The 17,645-nt window shown below is 35.3% G+C and overlaps 1 protein-coding gene across 1 annotated transcript in view; it reads right to left on the bottom strand.

Moving 5' to 3' along the window:
* Positions 1–17,334, bottom strand: part of ABCB7 (ATP binding cassette subfamily B member 7) — a gene marked incomplete at its 5' end in the record, with an annotated part of 47,524 nt that extends 30,190 nt beyond the window's left edge. The window contains 3 exons of the mRNA XM_043459715.1: positions 4,130–4,249; positions 15,132–15,218; positions 17,248–17,334. Of these exons, the coding sequence (XP_043315650.1) occupies positions 4,130–4,249; positions 15,132–15,218; positions 17,248–17,334 (294 nt within the window). The remainder of the gene's footprint in view (positions 1–4,129; positions 4,250–15,131; positions 15,219–17,247) is intronic.
* Positions 17,335–17,645: the final 311 nt, after the last annotated feature.

Here is a 17,645-nt window from a genome sequence, read left to right as displayed (position 1 = left end):
CATTGAATTAGAGAAGCCAACTCAAAAGCTTATATATTTTATCTTTCTATTTATATGGTATTCTCAAAATGACAAAACTACAGTGATAGAGAACAAATGAGTGATAACTGGCAGTTAGGGGTCTAAAGAGGATATATCTACAAATGGGTTGCAAAAAGGAGAATTTTTGGAATGATAACACTTTTCTGGGCCATGCTGTGACAGTAATTATACAAATATATACCTGGTAAAAACCATAGATCTATAAATCAAACAGAGTATATTTTATTGCATGTATACTAAAAATAAAGCCAGTATCACAGGTCACACTACATCCAGCTCCCTTAGGGGCTGGAATTATCTAAAAATAAAGCTAGATGATATTGTATTTCATAAAAAGTGACTCAATATGAACTTTCATATTAAGAAACTAGTTATTTTTACTAAATTATAACCATATGACAAATGAATATGAAATAACCACAAAGTATCCATGAATTTAAGTTCAAGAGAAATAAAGGAACTTATTCTCACAAAACTTTTTTCTTAACTAGATGAAAAACTTGAAGTTATATATATAAATAATCTGTTTAACTCCTGAATTTTCACAGAGACTTGTATATCATTAGGGAATTGAAATCATTTAATTTTAACATCCAAAGGTACAATTTGGGACATGGAAGAACAAAGTTAAGGAAAAAGTAAAATCACCATAAACAATGGTCAAAGGTGCAATGTCAAAGATGACAGAATGATCTCTGTTCATTTTCAAGGAAAACCATTCAATATCACGGTAATTCAAGTCTATGCCCAAACTACTAATGCCGAAGAAGCTGAACTTGAACAGTTCTATGAAGACCTACAAGACTTTCTAGAACTAACACCCAAAAAAGATGTCCTTTTCATCATAGGGGACTGGAATGCAAAAGCAGGAAGTCAAGAGATACCTGGAGTAACAGGCAAACTTGGCCTTGGAGTACAAAACGAAGCAGGGCAAAAGCTAACAGAGTTTTGCCAAGAGAACGCACTGGTCACTGCAAACAACCTCTTCTAACAACACAAGAGACGACTCTACACATGGGCATCATCAGATGGTGAATACCAAAATCAGATTGATTATATTCTTTGCAGCCAAAGATGGAGAAGCTCTATACAGTCAGCAAAAACAAGACCAAGAGCTGACTGTGGCTCAGATCATGAACTCCTTATTGCCAAATTCAGACCTAAATTGAAGAAAGTAGGGAAAACCACCAGGCCATTCAGGTATGACCTAAATCAAATCCCTTACAATTATATAGTAGAAGTGACAAATAGATTCAAGGGATTAGATCTGATATTCGGAGTGCCTGAAGAACTATGGATGGAGATTCATGGCATTGCACAGGAGGCGCTTATCAAAACCATTCCCAAGAAAAAAAATGCAAATAGGCAAAATGGTTGTCTGAGGAGGCCCTACAAAATAGCTGAGAAAAGAAGACAAGCAAAAGGCAAAGGAGAAAGGAAAGATATACCCATCTGAATGCAGACTTCCAAAGAATAGCAAGGAGGAATGAGAAAGTCTTCTTAAGTGATCAATGCAAAGAAATAGAGGAAAACAATAGAATGGGAAAGACTAGAGATCTCTTCAAGAAAATTAGAGATACCAAGAGAACATTTCATGCAAAGATGGGCACAATAAAGGACAGAAATAGTATGAACCTAACAGAAGCAGAAGATATTAAGAGGTGGCAAGATTACATAGAAGAACTATACAAAAAAGATCTTGTTGACCCAGATAACCATGATGGTGTGATCACTCACCTAGAGCCAGATATCCTGGAGTACAAAATCAAGTGGGCCTTAGGAAGCATCACTATGAACAAAGCTAGTGGAGGTGATGGAATTCAAGCTGAGCTATTTAAAATCCAAAATCCAGATGATGCTGTGAAAGTGCTACACTCAATACGCCAGCAAATCTGGAAAATGCAGCAGCAGCAGCCATAGGACTAGAAGAAGTCAGTATTCATCCCAATCCCAAAGAGAGGCAATGTCAAAGAATGTTCAAACTACCACACAACTGCAGTAATTTCACATGCTAGCAAAGTAATGCTCAAAACTCTCCAAGTGAGGCTTCAACAGTACCTGAACCGAGAACTCCCATATGTTCAAGGTAGATTTATAAACGGCAGAGGAACCAGAGTTCAAATTGCCAACATCCACTGGATTATAGAAAAAGCAGGGGAATTCTAGAAAAACATCTACTTCTGCTTCACTGACTACACTAAAGCCTTTGACTCTGTGGATCAGAACAAATGGTGGAAAATTCTTAAAGAGATGGGAATACCAGACCACCTTAACTGCCTCCTGAGAAACTGGTATGCAGGTCAAGATGCAACAGTTAGAACCAGACCTGGAACAACAGACTGGTTCAAAATTGGGAAAGGGGTACGTCAAGGCTGTATATTGTCACCCTGCTTATTTAACTTATATGCAGAGCACATCATGCAAAATGCCAGGCTGGATGAAGCACAAGCTGGAATCAAGATTGCTGAGAGAAATATCAATAACTTCAGAAATGCAGATGACACCACCCTTATGGCAGAAAGTGAAGAAGAACTAAAGAGCCTCTTGATAAAAGTAATAGAGGAGAGTGAAGAAGTTGGCTTAAAACTCAACACTCAAAAAACTAACATTATAAAAAAAAAAAAACAACAACTAAGATTACGGCCTCTGGTCCTACCACTTCATGGCAAATAGATGGGGAAACAATGGAAACAGTGAGACACTTTATTTTGGGGGGGATCCAAAATCACTGCAGATGGTGACTGCAGCCATGAAATTAAAAGACACTTGCTCCCTGGAAGAAAAGCTATGAGAAACCTAGACAGCGTATTAAATAGCAGAGACATTACTTCGCTGACATAGGTCCGTCTAGTCAAAGCTATGGTTTTTCCAGTAGTCATGTATGGTTGTGAGAGCTGAACCATAAAGAAGGCCGGAGGCCAAAGAACTGATGCTTTTAAACTATTGTGCTAGAGAAGACTTGGATTCCATGGACTGCAGGGAGATCAAACCAGTCTATCCTAAAGGAAATGAACCTTGAATATTCATTGAAAGAACTGATGCTGAAGCTCCAATACTTTGACCATCTGCTGCGAAGAGCTGACTCATTAGAAAAGACCCTGAAGTTGGAAAAGATTGAAGGCAGGAGGAGAAGGGGACCACAGAGGATGAGATGGTTGGATGGCATCACCGACTCAGTGGAAGGACGTGGAAGCCTGGCATGCTGCAGTTATGGGGTCATAAAGACTCAGATATGAATCAGAGACTGAACAACAAATGACTATTATTGTACCTAAAGATAATAGACTTCACTGAGTTTAAAATCTGAATTAATTGAGAGTTTTTCTTAAAAACCCAGTCATTATCTTAACTTTGCCTTATTAAAATGTGTTACTGCACAGTGATGAATTGAGGTGTCTTTTTGTTGTTTATTCGCTAAGTCTTGTCCAACTCTTTGTGACCCCATGGACTGTAGCATGCCAGGCTTCCCTGTCCTTCAACATCTCCTGGAGTTTGCTCAAACTTATGTCCACTGAGTTGGTGATGCCATGCAACCATCTCATCCTATTTTCCCCTTCTCCTCCTGCCCTCGATCATTCCTTGCATCAAGGTCTTGTACCAAAATGCCCGGCTTTTTGGCCTTTTTTTTAAAGTTTTTCTATTTTTTTCCTTTTCCCCCCTTCATGTCACACTGCTGTTTATCACTTATGACTATCAATGTACCTAAAATGTCTTCATCCTCTTCTCAATTTACTAGGAACTGAGAACTAAGCTTACCAGAAATATGTATCAATAAGAGCCAAAGGACTCTGATGAGCTTCTTTTATAGTTTCTTTTGCTTTGTTACATCCAATGATCTTGCATATTACAGTGGTTTCAGGAGTGAATTCCATTAAAATGAGGCTGTTACAAGTCTGATCCACAGATAAATCAGACATTAGCATATAATTTTCTGCTGACTGCACAGAAGAGTTACATAAATTAGGGTCCTAAATGTTGAAAATACTACTCCAAATGTGGCTTATTCAGTCTGAGCTTCATTATTAGAAAATGTCATGGTATTTCATAGCTATAGCAATAAACAAAACATAATTCTTCTTATTCTTACCTTTGCTCCACCTAAAAATCCCAAGGAAATGGCAACTCTAGCTCGTAGATCTGGTCTGTCTTTGGGCCATACATAAGACAGCATTGCTTTTATGATTTTCCGAGTATCAACATCTTTTAACTGTTGGAAGAGAGAACAAAGCAGAGAGTATAACATGTCATTCAAATATAAGTATAGTTTAGTAATGTAGAATTATATAAATATTTGAGGAAAATACAAAAAACATCACAAACATAACTTTTATTCTGAATCTAAGGTCAATATCCTTTAAACTGAAACTAATTCAACAGATTTTCAAAAGTTACTTATTTCTCTTTATTTCTTACTTTCAGCTATAGCCATCCTCATATTGCCAAAAAGTTATTCATGTACTATACATTTACTTCTTATCTACTAAGCTATCAAAATATATAAAATTTAAGAAACATTTCTATATTTTCATCTTCGTGGTCAAAATCTTATACACACACACACATACATACATACACACACTCTTTATCTGTATGTTTATATAAAATATTTTGGAACCCCAAGTCCAAACTCATGATAGAGCAAAGTTACAATACAGTGTTTAGTAAAGTACGAGTCTTGGGATTGACTATATAGAACAGAAGTTGGGTTAGGATTATTTAAAAAATTCAACAAAACCATATGTTTCAAGTCATACTTAATCTGACTTAAATCTACTGTACATTTTTCTTTTTCCCAAGTTCCCAAGGCAACATTCCCATTAATAAATCTTTTTATTTTAGTTTCAGCATTTGGAAACAGAATATTAAGAATCAAAATCACACTTTTCAAAGCCAAAATAAGATCAGTGTGTGTACACTCTCAAACTACTATATTATTTTAGTTGATGAAATAATCCCCATTTTAAAACTTGAAGTATCTACTCAATTTCTTGAAAACATATTAAAAAAGAAAAGTAAGTTAATGTTCATTGTTGGTGAAAGTGTACAGAAATAGGTACTCTAATAACTGTTAATGGGAGAGTGCACTGAAATAATCTTTCTGCAAAGTAATTTGATATCTGCCATTAAGCTTTGAAAATAATTCTGCCCTTTATGTCAAGAATTCCACTTCTGGGAACTTAATGCTTTAAAAACATACGAATATTCTCCAAGTTGAATCAATCTTACTTCCTGAAAATCTCTTGAATTTGTCTTGTTCTTTCTATTTCCACCACAAATGTAATCTATCACCATTTCTCACACAAACCACTGCAACAATCTCCTAACTGATCTCCTCCCATCCACTCTGCTCCTTGTCCAATTAGTTCAGCCTGCAAAGAAATATTGTTCTCAGTTTAAAACTCTTCAATGGCATCCTATCAATCTTAGGATTAAGATCAAAGTCCATAACATGGCTTATAAGGCTCTGCTTGGCCCGGCCCCTAGCTACCTCTTTAGTCATATCTTATACAACTGATATCATTGTTCATGCCACATTATACCTTTCTTCAAGCTCCCAAAATAGACTATAATCTGTCCTGCCATGGGGCCTTTGCACAATACCTTTCACTTTGTCTGGAATAATCTCTCTCTCTTTGTAATACCAACTCGCCCTCAACTCCTTCCAACTAGTTAAAACTGCCAGCTCACGCAGCACTTCCTCAGAGGTCTTCTTCCTTAATCCCAGTCAGGATCCTTGGCTCTATTCTCTCACAGAACAGTATTCCTTTTCTTTCAGAGAATCCATTTCAGTTATAAACTATATATACAGCAATGTGATTACCTGATTAACTGCTCTCCTGCTAGAATGTAAATTCCACATGGGTAGTAACTTTGTGTTTTGTGCTCACTGTTGTTGTTCAGTCACTCAGTTGGGTCCGACTTTTTGTGACCCCATGGACTGCAGCATACCAGGCTTCCCTGTCCTTCACTATCTCCCAGAGTTTGCTCATACTCATGTCCATTGACTCGATGATGCCACCCAACCATCTCATCATCTGTCACCCTCTTCTCCTCCTGCTCAGTGTTGTAACTCAATACTATATACAATGGCTGACACACAGTAGGCAGTCAGTGAATATTTATTGAACAAAGACATGAAAATTTAGCTATAAGGATGTTTATTTGCATGCTGCTTTGATAGGGAAAAAACTGGGTTTAAACTAAATGAGCACAATGGGGAATTATGTAAATAAGTCACAGTGAATGCATACAGCAAAATATAGCCATTCAGAAATATATACAGTGAAATAGAAACATGTTAAGTGAAAAAACGTAGTATGAAATGTATGTTCAGTGGAAAAAATGTTATATGTGTATGAGTTTTACACATGCATACAAGTGGGTCTGGAAAGCAATACCCTTAAAGTGTTAACATTAGAAGCTTGAGTAGATGGAATCATTGATGATTTTTTATATTCCTTTTTGCTTTCTTATTTTCTGTAGTTCACATACAATAAGAAGAAAATGTAATTCATTTTGAGAGTGAAGAGTTAGATAATTTCAAGTAGATCTGCACAGCAAAGAATCAGGGGAAACTGTCAACATAAACCCAGGACAACATATTATACAGGGCAGTTTTTATATTATAGTTATTTTATCCAAGGCTCAGTATACTATTTTTCTAGTCTCTTTTATTCAGTTTATGGAGTAAATAGTAAAAGAAGCAAAACTGTCCATATTTATTGAAAACAAGACTACCTTCTTAAGCTGGTTTAAATAAACTGTGTTACAAAGACAGGAAATGCTGAGAGTATAATTATTAATGCTTTATTTTATACACATATATAATCACACATATGAGCTTTCATAACTGGTAGGGTATTTTTAAAAATGGAATAAGGCTGTAATTTCAAAATTCATGTTTCTAATTGAACTACTACTAAATAAAAATAATTTAATGTGTTATAGCACAAACTGGGACATTTCAATCACTCTCCCATTTCATAAGTTTCATCTGTCGTATTTTTCTTGGTGGAATAATGGAAAAAAGGCCTTGTTTCCATATATCTTTAGAAACACTCTTTCCTGTCAAAAACCGTCTACAACACACCCAAAAATTTCTTCAATAAGGACACAGAGAAGTTATGGCCAAGAGCAAGAAAATTATCCTAATTGGCTTAATAGTGCATAAAATGTCACCACTTCATTCAACAAAATGGGTTCTGAAGTTGTGTCATCATGCATTATGAGTCCATTAGGCTATAAGTACATGCCTTTCAGTTGCAGTGTAGATAATCAACTATAAAGTTTGGAAAATAATGTCTTTTTTTAAGGACAGGCCAATTCAAACAACCATTTCAGAGGCTGAGGCATATTTTAAAGTATTTTAAACCAACTTATTACTGCTGCACAAGAGTAAAATAAAACTGAAGGCTTCAATATGGATCCTGAAATACACCACCGTTCAAAATTACCACAGTTAATTCATACTGGACACCCAATGGTAATCTTGAAAGACAAAAGATTATCTAAGCTAAAAAAAGACTAGTCACAGCTTAGAGACTGAATCAGATATAATCTTCACATCAACTAAACTTTTCATTTCAGACTGAGCAACACAAATAGCATATACACCATTTTAAGATCATATTATTAAAGAAAGGTGAAAATGTAGGAAATGGTCAAGAAGAATGATAAGAAATTGAATTATCTGAAAACACACCATGTGAGGAGTAATTACAGTATGGGGGAAAAACTCCAATTTTCTTAAGAAAAGAAAATTCTTTCTCAAGGGTCAAAATTCCTGAAGTAATCAATGTAGTTTTTCTTTAAACCTTGTTTAGTTATGAAATTCTTTAACTTTTCTGTTTATAATTTTTACAATAAATACAATTTAAAAGTCATTTAAAAAAATAACCATGATAATTATGTATCATGACAACAAAATTCTCTAAAATGAATGCTATAGAAATACCATTAAAAAGGCCTGTAAAAGTAGCAGTCAATCTGCTTTCCTACCCTGCTAACATATGCAATGTGGCCTTCCTGCCATAGCTAGATAGCCTCAAATTTAAAACACAAACCTGATATTTTAAGCCCCATTAAACTAGAAAACTACTACTATATTAGTATGAGGAATAAAAGTTTTCAGAAAGGTCTCAACTATATACTGGCATTAGCTAGCCATAATAGAGAGAAACAATTAGATTCAGAATAAAACCACAAGAGTAACAAAAGAAAGAACTCAAACTGGCTCAGTAAGATCTTGGAATGGTAACAAAATTGTACCTATTCTTTTTCCCTAGAAAGCATTTTTGGAAGAAAAGGTTGGAGACATCAAAAAGCTGTCAAAGAAAAGATGAAAGTAAGTGAAAACAAGGTGGACAAAAACAAAACAGCAGGTGTCAGAGAAAGAAGCTTAATTCATAACAGACACAATGTCCATAAATATTTATTTAACTAATGAATTAACTGTTCTTAGACACATAAGGACAAGTTCCAAGAAGAATACCTAAATGTATTCAATTTACCAATATACAGTTATCTTTAATATCTGAAAATTCTGAATACATAAATGCTTGATTTATTAAGTTATCACAACTTTGCACAGATTTATAAATATTTACTTATTTGGTATTAATATACAGTTTAATAAGCTTTATGAGTCTGGGCAGATAAGAAAAATAATAAAAGGAATATCTACTTGTACAGGGGGAGCTGAAACTGCAATCGTAGCACAGTATGCCAAAAACAAACATGAACGAAACATCGGAAGCACCTGACCCAATAGGGTATAACTAGAAAGCCACAAATTGTACTGCTTATATGCAGCAGTGCTCAATTCAACAGGATGACCTGAGGGAAAGATACAGTTGCTCACAGTCATAAGTGTTGTCAGTGAATGTTTATGTGTGAAAGTCGCTCAGTAGTGTCCAACTCTTTGCGACTCCATGGACTACACAGTCCATGGAAATCTCCAGGCCAGAATACTGGAGTGGGTAGCCTTTCCCTTCTCTAGGGAATCTTCCCAACCCAGGGATCAAACCCAGGTCTCCTGCATTGCAGGAAGATTCTTTACCACCTGAGCCACAAGGGAAGCCCAAGAATACTACAGTGGGTAGACTATCCCTTCTCCAGCAGATCTTCCTGACCCAGGAACTGAACCGGGGTCTCCTGTATTGCAGGCGGATTCTTTACCAACTGGGCTATCAGGGAAGCTCTTGTAAGTGAATACCTACAGCTAACACCCATGTAGACAGAACACAAAAAGGACAATTAAAAAAAATTAAAACACACCTGGAGTAGCTCACCTGGTAGAATTTCAGATATTAAAGATAACCGTATATTGATAAATTGAACACATTTTGCTTCTCAAGTCAGTAACTTCTTATTTCTCACCAGAAAAGGCTGTCCAGCACTGAAGCAAGAGCATTTTTTTTCTACCAAAAGTCCATTTGTTTAAAGGGAGCAGAGCAATCTAGTCTCTGATAGGAAAATGAAAGAGTAAGAAAAGAGAAAATGATCTGTTGATAAAGACAACAGAATCACTTTTTCTTTAGTTGATGAATTTATATATGAATTCTAGTTTTAGAGACATTCTTAAATTTCAATAGCAAGAAATGTTCTTACATAATCAAGGGAATTTGTTTAGAAGGAAACGAGTTAGGGTAAAACGTATGGAAAGGAAGAAAAATATACCAAAAATTTTTGGATGCTACTTGTTTTGTATAAATGTGGGTCATAGGCTGAATGTTTTCTCCCTAAAAACTAATTAAGCAGAGAATTTGGAAATGCCCACAATTTTGAGGAGAAGCAAACTGTCCAAAGAACTGTCTTTTCAATCCAAGCTAAAGATAACTAACTGCAATTAAAGGAATAATTTTAACCACTACTTCAATAATCTCAGGGATAACAGTAGCTTGATAAAAGCCAGGCAAAAGATAAGAAACTTGAGTAGATATTTAACAGAAAAATCTAGAAAGTACATGGAAAACTTTCCCCACATTATTGGAGATATAAGTATAATGAATTTACAGGTAGAGGGGGAAAGATATATTAATTGTCAGGAAAAGCTTTGCAATTACTGTTACTTTCTCTATACCTCAAGGTTTGTTTTCTAGGCTCTGTTGGTCTGAAGCTGCAATGAAGAACTCATCTGGCAGTGAAAAGGCCCTAGGAAAAAAATGGCTTATTCTATGAGATGGAGTTGTACCCAAGTCAATTTAATAGTTATAATTTAAAAAAAAAACTAGGAAGTTGAATTATATTCGCAATGGCCAGTAAGTGAAAACTCTATCCCAAAGGAGGTAAATTTGAGAAATCAAATAAAGATCACAAGGCTGCTTGATGATGGATGTTATCAGAGCTGCAAAACAGCCTCTCCATGTCATCCAGGTATTCCTGTACACTGGTCTGTGTGTCAACTCATTTTAACAAGTTTGAGGGCTTACTATTCCATTCTCTCCCCAATCTCCAAATTTTTAATATCCTAAGTTGCTACTTCACTTGATTATGCCAATATTTATATCAAAGACTCTGACTGCTCTAGTAAATGCTCATCTCTCTTTTAATACTACTAGCTTCTGACAGCATTCAATCAATGAAGATATCTTTACACTTAAAAATGAGCTAATGCTTTCACTGTTAGGGATAACAGTAGCTTGATAAAAAGCTAGGTCAAAAGATAAGAAAAAGCTGAGTAGATATCTAATGGAAAAATTTACAAAGTAATTGGAAGACTTTCCCCACATTATTGGGGATAAAATGTCAAGGAAAATCTGGGAAGTAGTCCTTATATTAAGTTCTGCATTATTCATGTATTTATTCAGTTCAGTTCAGTTTAGTTGATCAGTTGTGTCCGACCTTTGTGACCCCATGAACCGCAGCATGCCAGGCCTCCCTGTCCATCACCAATTCCCAGAATCCAGTCAGACTCACGTCCATTGAGCTGGTGATGCCATCCAACCATCTCATCCTCTGTTGTCCCCGTCTCCTCCTGCCCTCAATCTTTTCCGGCATCAGGGTCTTTTCAAATGAGTCAGCTCTTCGCATTAGGTGGCCAAAGTATTGGAGTTTCAGCTTCAACATCAGTCCTTCCAATGAACACCCAGCACTGATCCCCTTTAGGATGAACTGGTTGGATCTCCTTGCAGTCCAAGGAACTCTCAAGAGTCTTCTCCAACACCACAGCTCAAAAGCATCAATTCTTTGACGCTCAGCTTTTTTTATAGTCCAACTGTCACATCAATACATGACCACTGGAAAAACCATAGCCTTGAATAGATGACCTTTGTTGGCAAAGAAATCTCTCTGCTTTTTAAAATGCAATCTAGGTTGGTCATAACTTTCCTTGCAAGGAGTAAGCGTCTTTTAATTTCATGGCTGCAATCACCATCTGCAGTGATTTTGGAGCCCCAAAAAAGAAGTCAGCCAGTGTTTCCACTGTTTCCCCATCTATTTGCCATGAAGTGGCCGGATGCCATGATCTTAATTTTCTGAATGTTGAGTTTTAAGCCAACTTTTTCACTCTCCTCTTTTACTTTCATCAAGAAGCTCTTTAGTTCTTCTTCACTTTCTGCCATAAGAGTGGTGTCATCTGCATATCTGAGATTATTGATATTTCTCCTGGCAATCTTGATTCCAGCTTGTGCTTCATCCAGCCCACACTTTCTCATGATGTACTCTGCATGTAATTTAAATAAGCAGGGTGACAATGTACAGCCTTGGTGTACTCCTTTACCTATTTGGAACCAGTCTGTTGTTCCACATCTAGCTCTAACTGTTCGTTCCTGACTGGCATACAGGTTTCTTAAGAGGCAGGTCAGGTGGTCTGGTAATCCCATCTCTTTCAGAATTTTCCATAGTTTATTGTGATCTACACAGTCAAAGGCTTTGGCATAAGTCAATAAAGCAGAAATAGATGTTTTTCTGGAACTCTCTTGCTTTTTCGATGATCCAGCAGATGTTGGCAATTTGATCTCTGGTTCCTCTGCCTTTTCTAAATACAGCTTGAACATCTGCAAGTTCACAGTTCACATATTGCTGAAGCCTGGCTTGGAGAATTTTGAGCATTACTTTACTAGTTATGGTCCACAGGGTCACAAAGAGTAGTACATGACTGAGCATGCATGTACAAGATTATAAAAATAAATATACTAATAGATGCTTCTTTATCTAAATATACTAATATCTAGTATCTATCAAAATATACTAATTTAGGTATTTAAATTAGTATGGTGGTTTAGTTGCTAAGTCGTGTCCAACTCTTAAGACCCCATGGACTGTAGCTCACCAGGATCCTCTGTCCATGGGATTTTCCAGGCAAGAATACTAGAGTGGATTGCCATTTCCTTCTCCAGGGAATCTTCCCGACCCAGCAATTGAACCCAGGTCTCCTGCATTGCAGGCAGATTCTTTACCAACTGAGCTATGAGGGAAGCCCCTACATCAGTATAGGATTATCTAAATATACTAATATTATCTAAATACTACCTAAATATACTAATTATCTAAATATACTAATAAGTTTATCTAAATATACTAAAAGATGCTTTGTTAAAAGCAGGACATAAAAAAGTTTAAATGCAGAGATAAAGTCCCAAAATCCTTCAAAAATTTGAAGATTCTATTATAAAACAAGCAATTCTTTAATTCATCTATTTCAAAAAGAGGAACTTCCAAATGGTGAAACTGCCACTCTTTTTTTCACAACCCCTTTACTATAGCCACAATGGGTAAAGGAATGATTTATATGCCTTCTGAGCAGAAATATTAATGCTTATTAAAAGTTTGGAACATACAAGTACAAATGCACAGAAAGTAAAGCGATAAGAATTTCAGTTGGTTATAAGTTAAAATCTATAGTTTGTAGAGTGATAACATTTCTATATGGTACTGTAGATATTCTGCCATCTAAACTGTTAAGTTTCTGGGGACTTCCCTGGTGGTCCAGTGGTTAAGAATCCATCTGCCAATGCAGGAGATACAGGTTCAATCCCTGGCTCCACATGCTATGGCGTAACTGAGCCCGTGTGCAGCAACTACTGAAGCCCACACACCCTACAGCCCATGCTCCACAACAAGAGAAGCCATTGCAATGAGAAGCCTATGCACAACTAGAAAGTAGCCACCGCTCACTGGAACCAGAGAAAGCCAGCAAGCAGCAACGAAGAGCCCATGCACCACAATGAAGACCCAGCACAGCCAAAAATAAATAAATAATAAATTAAAAAATAAACTGTTAAGTTTCTCAATAGCAGGGACTATGGCTTGTTCATTATTGTATCTCCAGTTACTTAACATAGTTTTGTACAAGGCAGGTATTCAATAATACATACATCTAAAATGAATGGATCATAGTAGAGTATAGGACTTATAATAATCTCACATAGTAGTAACAGCAGATATTTACTGAACATTTCCTGTGACAGGCACTATTCAAGCTTTGAATGGGGTGAATCATTCAAATTCCCTTTGCTGTGTTTATCATCCCCATTTTAAAGATGAAGAAACTGATACATACAGAGGTTAAGTAACTTGCTCAAAGTCTTTCCAGTAGCAAGTGATGGAACCAAGATTCAAATCTAGGCAGTCAGTCTCCACAGCTCAAGCTCTTAAGTAAAACTCCATACCACCTCTTCTGAAATGAGTCTGAACAAGCTCTGGGAGATAGTGAAGGACAGGGGAGCCTGGCAAGCTGCAGTCTATGGGGTTGCAAAGAATCAGACACAACCTAGTGACTGATCAACAACAATAACACTGCCTCTTTTCTGGTGTGCCTTCATGCTTTATTGTTCTATGATTACTTTTAGCTAATGAGGCTAAAGTAACACAAAGATGGCAGGGAACAAAGGAAAAAGAGACCAAATATAAAGATTTACAATGAGTTTTGCTTTGCTTTTATTTTATTGGAGAATAAAGAATCTATCTTAAAGTCTACATTGCTTGAGTCTAAGAGACATGACTGCTTTTCCTGCATTATTCAACATATTTTTGATATGTTTAGAGCATTACTTATAAACTATCCTTAAGAGGCCTTGCTGACAATCCTGAAAGCTGACAGACTGATGCAAACAACATGGTGTCATGCCATATCCATATATCAATAATATATGATAAATGTCAGTATTTATATTATTTTTTAAAATTCTATTTTATAATGCACTGTTTCTAAAGACAACCAGGACAAATGTTAATATGCAAAAATGGGACAGAAACATGAATGTGATGTGTTTTAAATTCTGTGAGAGAAGTTACATGGGGGATTAAAGAAACAGGGAGAAAAGCACTGGAAAGGTTTTCTTAGCAATCACCTCCCACCAATAAAATAGTAAATTTATTTACCTCTCTGAAATTTAGAGAGTGCTTTTACATAAAATTTGTTCACTTGCCACTAACCCTGAAAATATCATTTCTACTTAGAGATACCATGTATATACTGGTTGGGTGAAGTTAGAGGAAGAAAATAAAGGCAAACTTAGAGAAACAGGGCCAGATGGAGAATTGTATAACAGTATTCCAATGACAGTTCCACTCACTTAGAAAAAAGTGTAGTGCAATTTCAATCTTTTGATTTCAGTGACCCTACTGTTTAATCTTGTCTGTATAATGTTTAATCTTGTCTGTATAATGATGATGATAAAGAATATGGATAATTAAATAAATGGATCTGGTAAATGGAGTATTTACCATGAAGCTAGGGGACATTCTAGAATCTTTCTAAACCAAGAATATAGAAGGGAAAATGTTATCATTAACACACACACACACACACACACACTACTTGTAAGAGCTAAATGTAATATGTAATTTATCTCATAAGGATAGATGATAATAACACATAACCTCAACAAATACTACTTAAAATAATGTTTAGGTCGGCAACTTACTTTTTTATTTTTTAGTCAATCATGACATTTTTTGTCTTAAGCCTGAGAAAAACTCATCTACATAACCAGATGGTTTTGTATTAGAAAATCTGCAGTTACATGAGTCAATCAAAATATTCTGGAATATAATAACTATATATATATATATACACACACATATATAATTATAGCTATCTTCCAATCAGCTATAAGAATTTTCAGGTACTTGTTATTGTCTCTTACCCCTTCTTTCGGGTCTGTGTGGAGTCCTCCTCCTGCATGACCATGCCAACATGTCCTCTTTTCTATCAGTGGCCATGCCTGGAGAGCCTAGTTGAAGATAATACCAAGCCATCCATTAGCTATTAAAGAATCTCAGATCTTTAAAAATTTGACTTAGGCAGTCTAATCTGATGAATGTCGCCCCAACAAATTCAGAGGCATAGCTTTGAGCCTAGCGTAGCTAAGTAAAATACCTTCATAATAAGCTTACAGATACACTTATACAAAGAATATTGAGATATAACAAATTACTCATACAGAAGTTACTTCCTCTAGTTTTCGAAATTAGTATTTAAAAGATTTAACTTGTAATGTACTTCTATTTGATTTATACCAGCTTTCTTATTGTCATTTGCTACTAAGTACTGTGTAATCCTTAACTCTTATTACTGGCAAATATATAATACAGTTAATTAACTGTATCCCACTTGCTTTCCATGTGTATAACATTCTTGTTTTATAATTCAATATAGTTGATTTTATATAACTCATTCTTATTATTCTGACTTGCATATATATATAGAAACAAAGTATCTTTAACTACATCACAGTCTATCTTATGCTACAGCAATTTGTATAAATCTTTTGTTTTTACTCCTACATGGTAAATTTCTTAAGATTAGGGACAGTCTCTCAAATCCTTGTATCTCCTATGGCCCATACCACCGTGTCTTGCAGATGGGCTTGTTGAATTAGTTTATAAAACAAAGCTATCTACAAATTTCTCAACTAGTCTTGAAAATATCCAAACATCTTGCCTTTTATAATTTTTTAAAAGGCCCTATATTACTGATCAGTTTAAAAAAACAAAAATTAAATCTTTTGGAAAATATATAATAGTTGAAAAGATAGTAAAGATTAAGCTTTTTAAAATTTTAGTCTTGCTAATTTGAAAGTGTCTCCTCAAAAAAATACTTAATAAAGTACATGGATATAATAATGCTTCTCCAGTAGCCATAATAATAATTAGTGAACAAGGGCATAGTTCTTTACAATCACAACTGTGTATCAATACTGAATCCTAAGAGTATCAGCTCAGGGTCAAGCTATGAAAGTGGAACTACAGAAATCAAAAGTACCTTCTTGTTCTCATCAGTTGAGACCCAAAAAGTAATTGCCATAAATGGGTCATTGATTTTTGGATCAACAATCGTAAAGCACTGTTAAAGGAAAAAATATCAAAAAGTAATATTTACTGTGACAATGTCATTTTGTGACATTTTTTTCCCTTTAAAAAACTGATAAGTTATATCAAAGGGTCTGGTAAATAACTCACAAGATAATGAGGTCATCAACAAAGCAAAATATTTTATATATTTATAAAATATACATAAACAGTGGTGTCATAAATAATGAGAAGATGGAGCACATTCTCCCTTAAAACTTTAATAATGGAAAACCTAATTCGTTTCTACAGCTTCTGCATAAATTAGAACAGTGCCTTGTACCTTAATGGGAAATAACTGTTAAACAGAAAGAAAAAATAAAGGAAGTACTTACTACTCAGGAGCTAGACTGTCTTCTAATTTTCTTGTCTTTCTATCTTAAGAGATTTATTTGTTTCTTTTAAAGCACTGAGAATTTTTAAAGGTGTCTTTCACTTACATTAGCAATGAAAATCAACCCTCATTAATAGGTAAACTCAGCATTACCTACTCCATGGACTCTAATAAGCTTAGAGTCCCTTGATATTCTGCTATGTGAACATCTTCTAAGGTAAAAAGAAACTTTACTCACTTAAAAAATGTACAGTATTCCATACATCACATACAAATTACAGGATAAATTTAAGCATCAACAAGCTGCCATTACATTTATAAAAGTTTTCTAAAAGCATTACTCTTGTTGGCATTGATCTCAAAAGATTCAAATATATCTCTCCAGGTGTAGAAAAACATCAAGATTTCTTTCTCCATTTCCAGTAGCAGAAATATATCTTGTTATTCATCTTGCCAGTATTTAGAAAAAAATAAAAATTAAAACTATTTGGAAAATATGTAATATAAATTAGAAAATGCTCAAAGGGCTAACACATTTTTCCTAGCTATATGCAGAAGAAATATATGCTTCATCTTACCCTTGTAGCATCTAATAACTCTCTTGAATTGCCTTTTCCTAGTCTCTGCCATGTAGTATGTCTTAATAACTCTGAGATCTGCAGAAGAGAATAAAAAAAGAGGTCAGAAATTTCAGAGTGGACAGTTAATATTCAAATATTTCTTTTGTAGTCCAGGTGCTGTGCTGTGCTTAGTCGCTCAGTCATGTCCAACTCTTTACGACCCCAAGGACTGTAGCCTACCAGGCTCCTCTGTCCATGAGGATTACTGTTCATGAACATGCATAAGCTAAAACCATAGCCAATATGAGAAAGATGCTTCTAACACATATCTAAAATGGCAAAAAATGTGTGGTCCAGATATAAAATAAATTATATTGCCCATTAGAAGTATCAAATTGCACTTTCCATTTACCCTC

This window comes from Cervus canadensis, chromosome X (assembly GCF_019320065.1).
Source record: "Cervus canadensis isolate Bull #8, Minnesota chromosome X, ASM1932006v1, whole genome shotgun sequence".
Lineage (NCBI taxonomy): Eukaryota > Metazoa > Chordata > Mammalia > Artiodactyla > Cervidae > Cervus > Cervus canadensis.
Note: the sequence above shows the minus strand (reverse complement) of the source record. Positions and strands in the feature narration are given on the sequence as shown.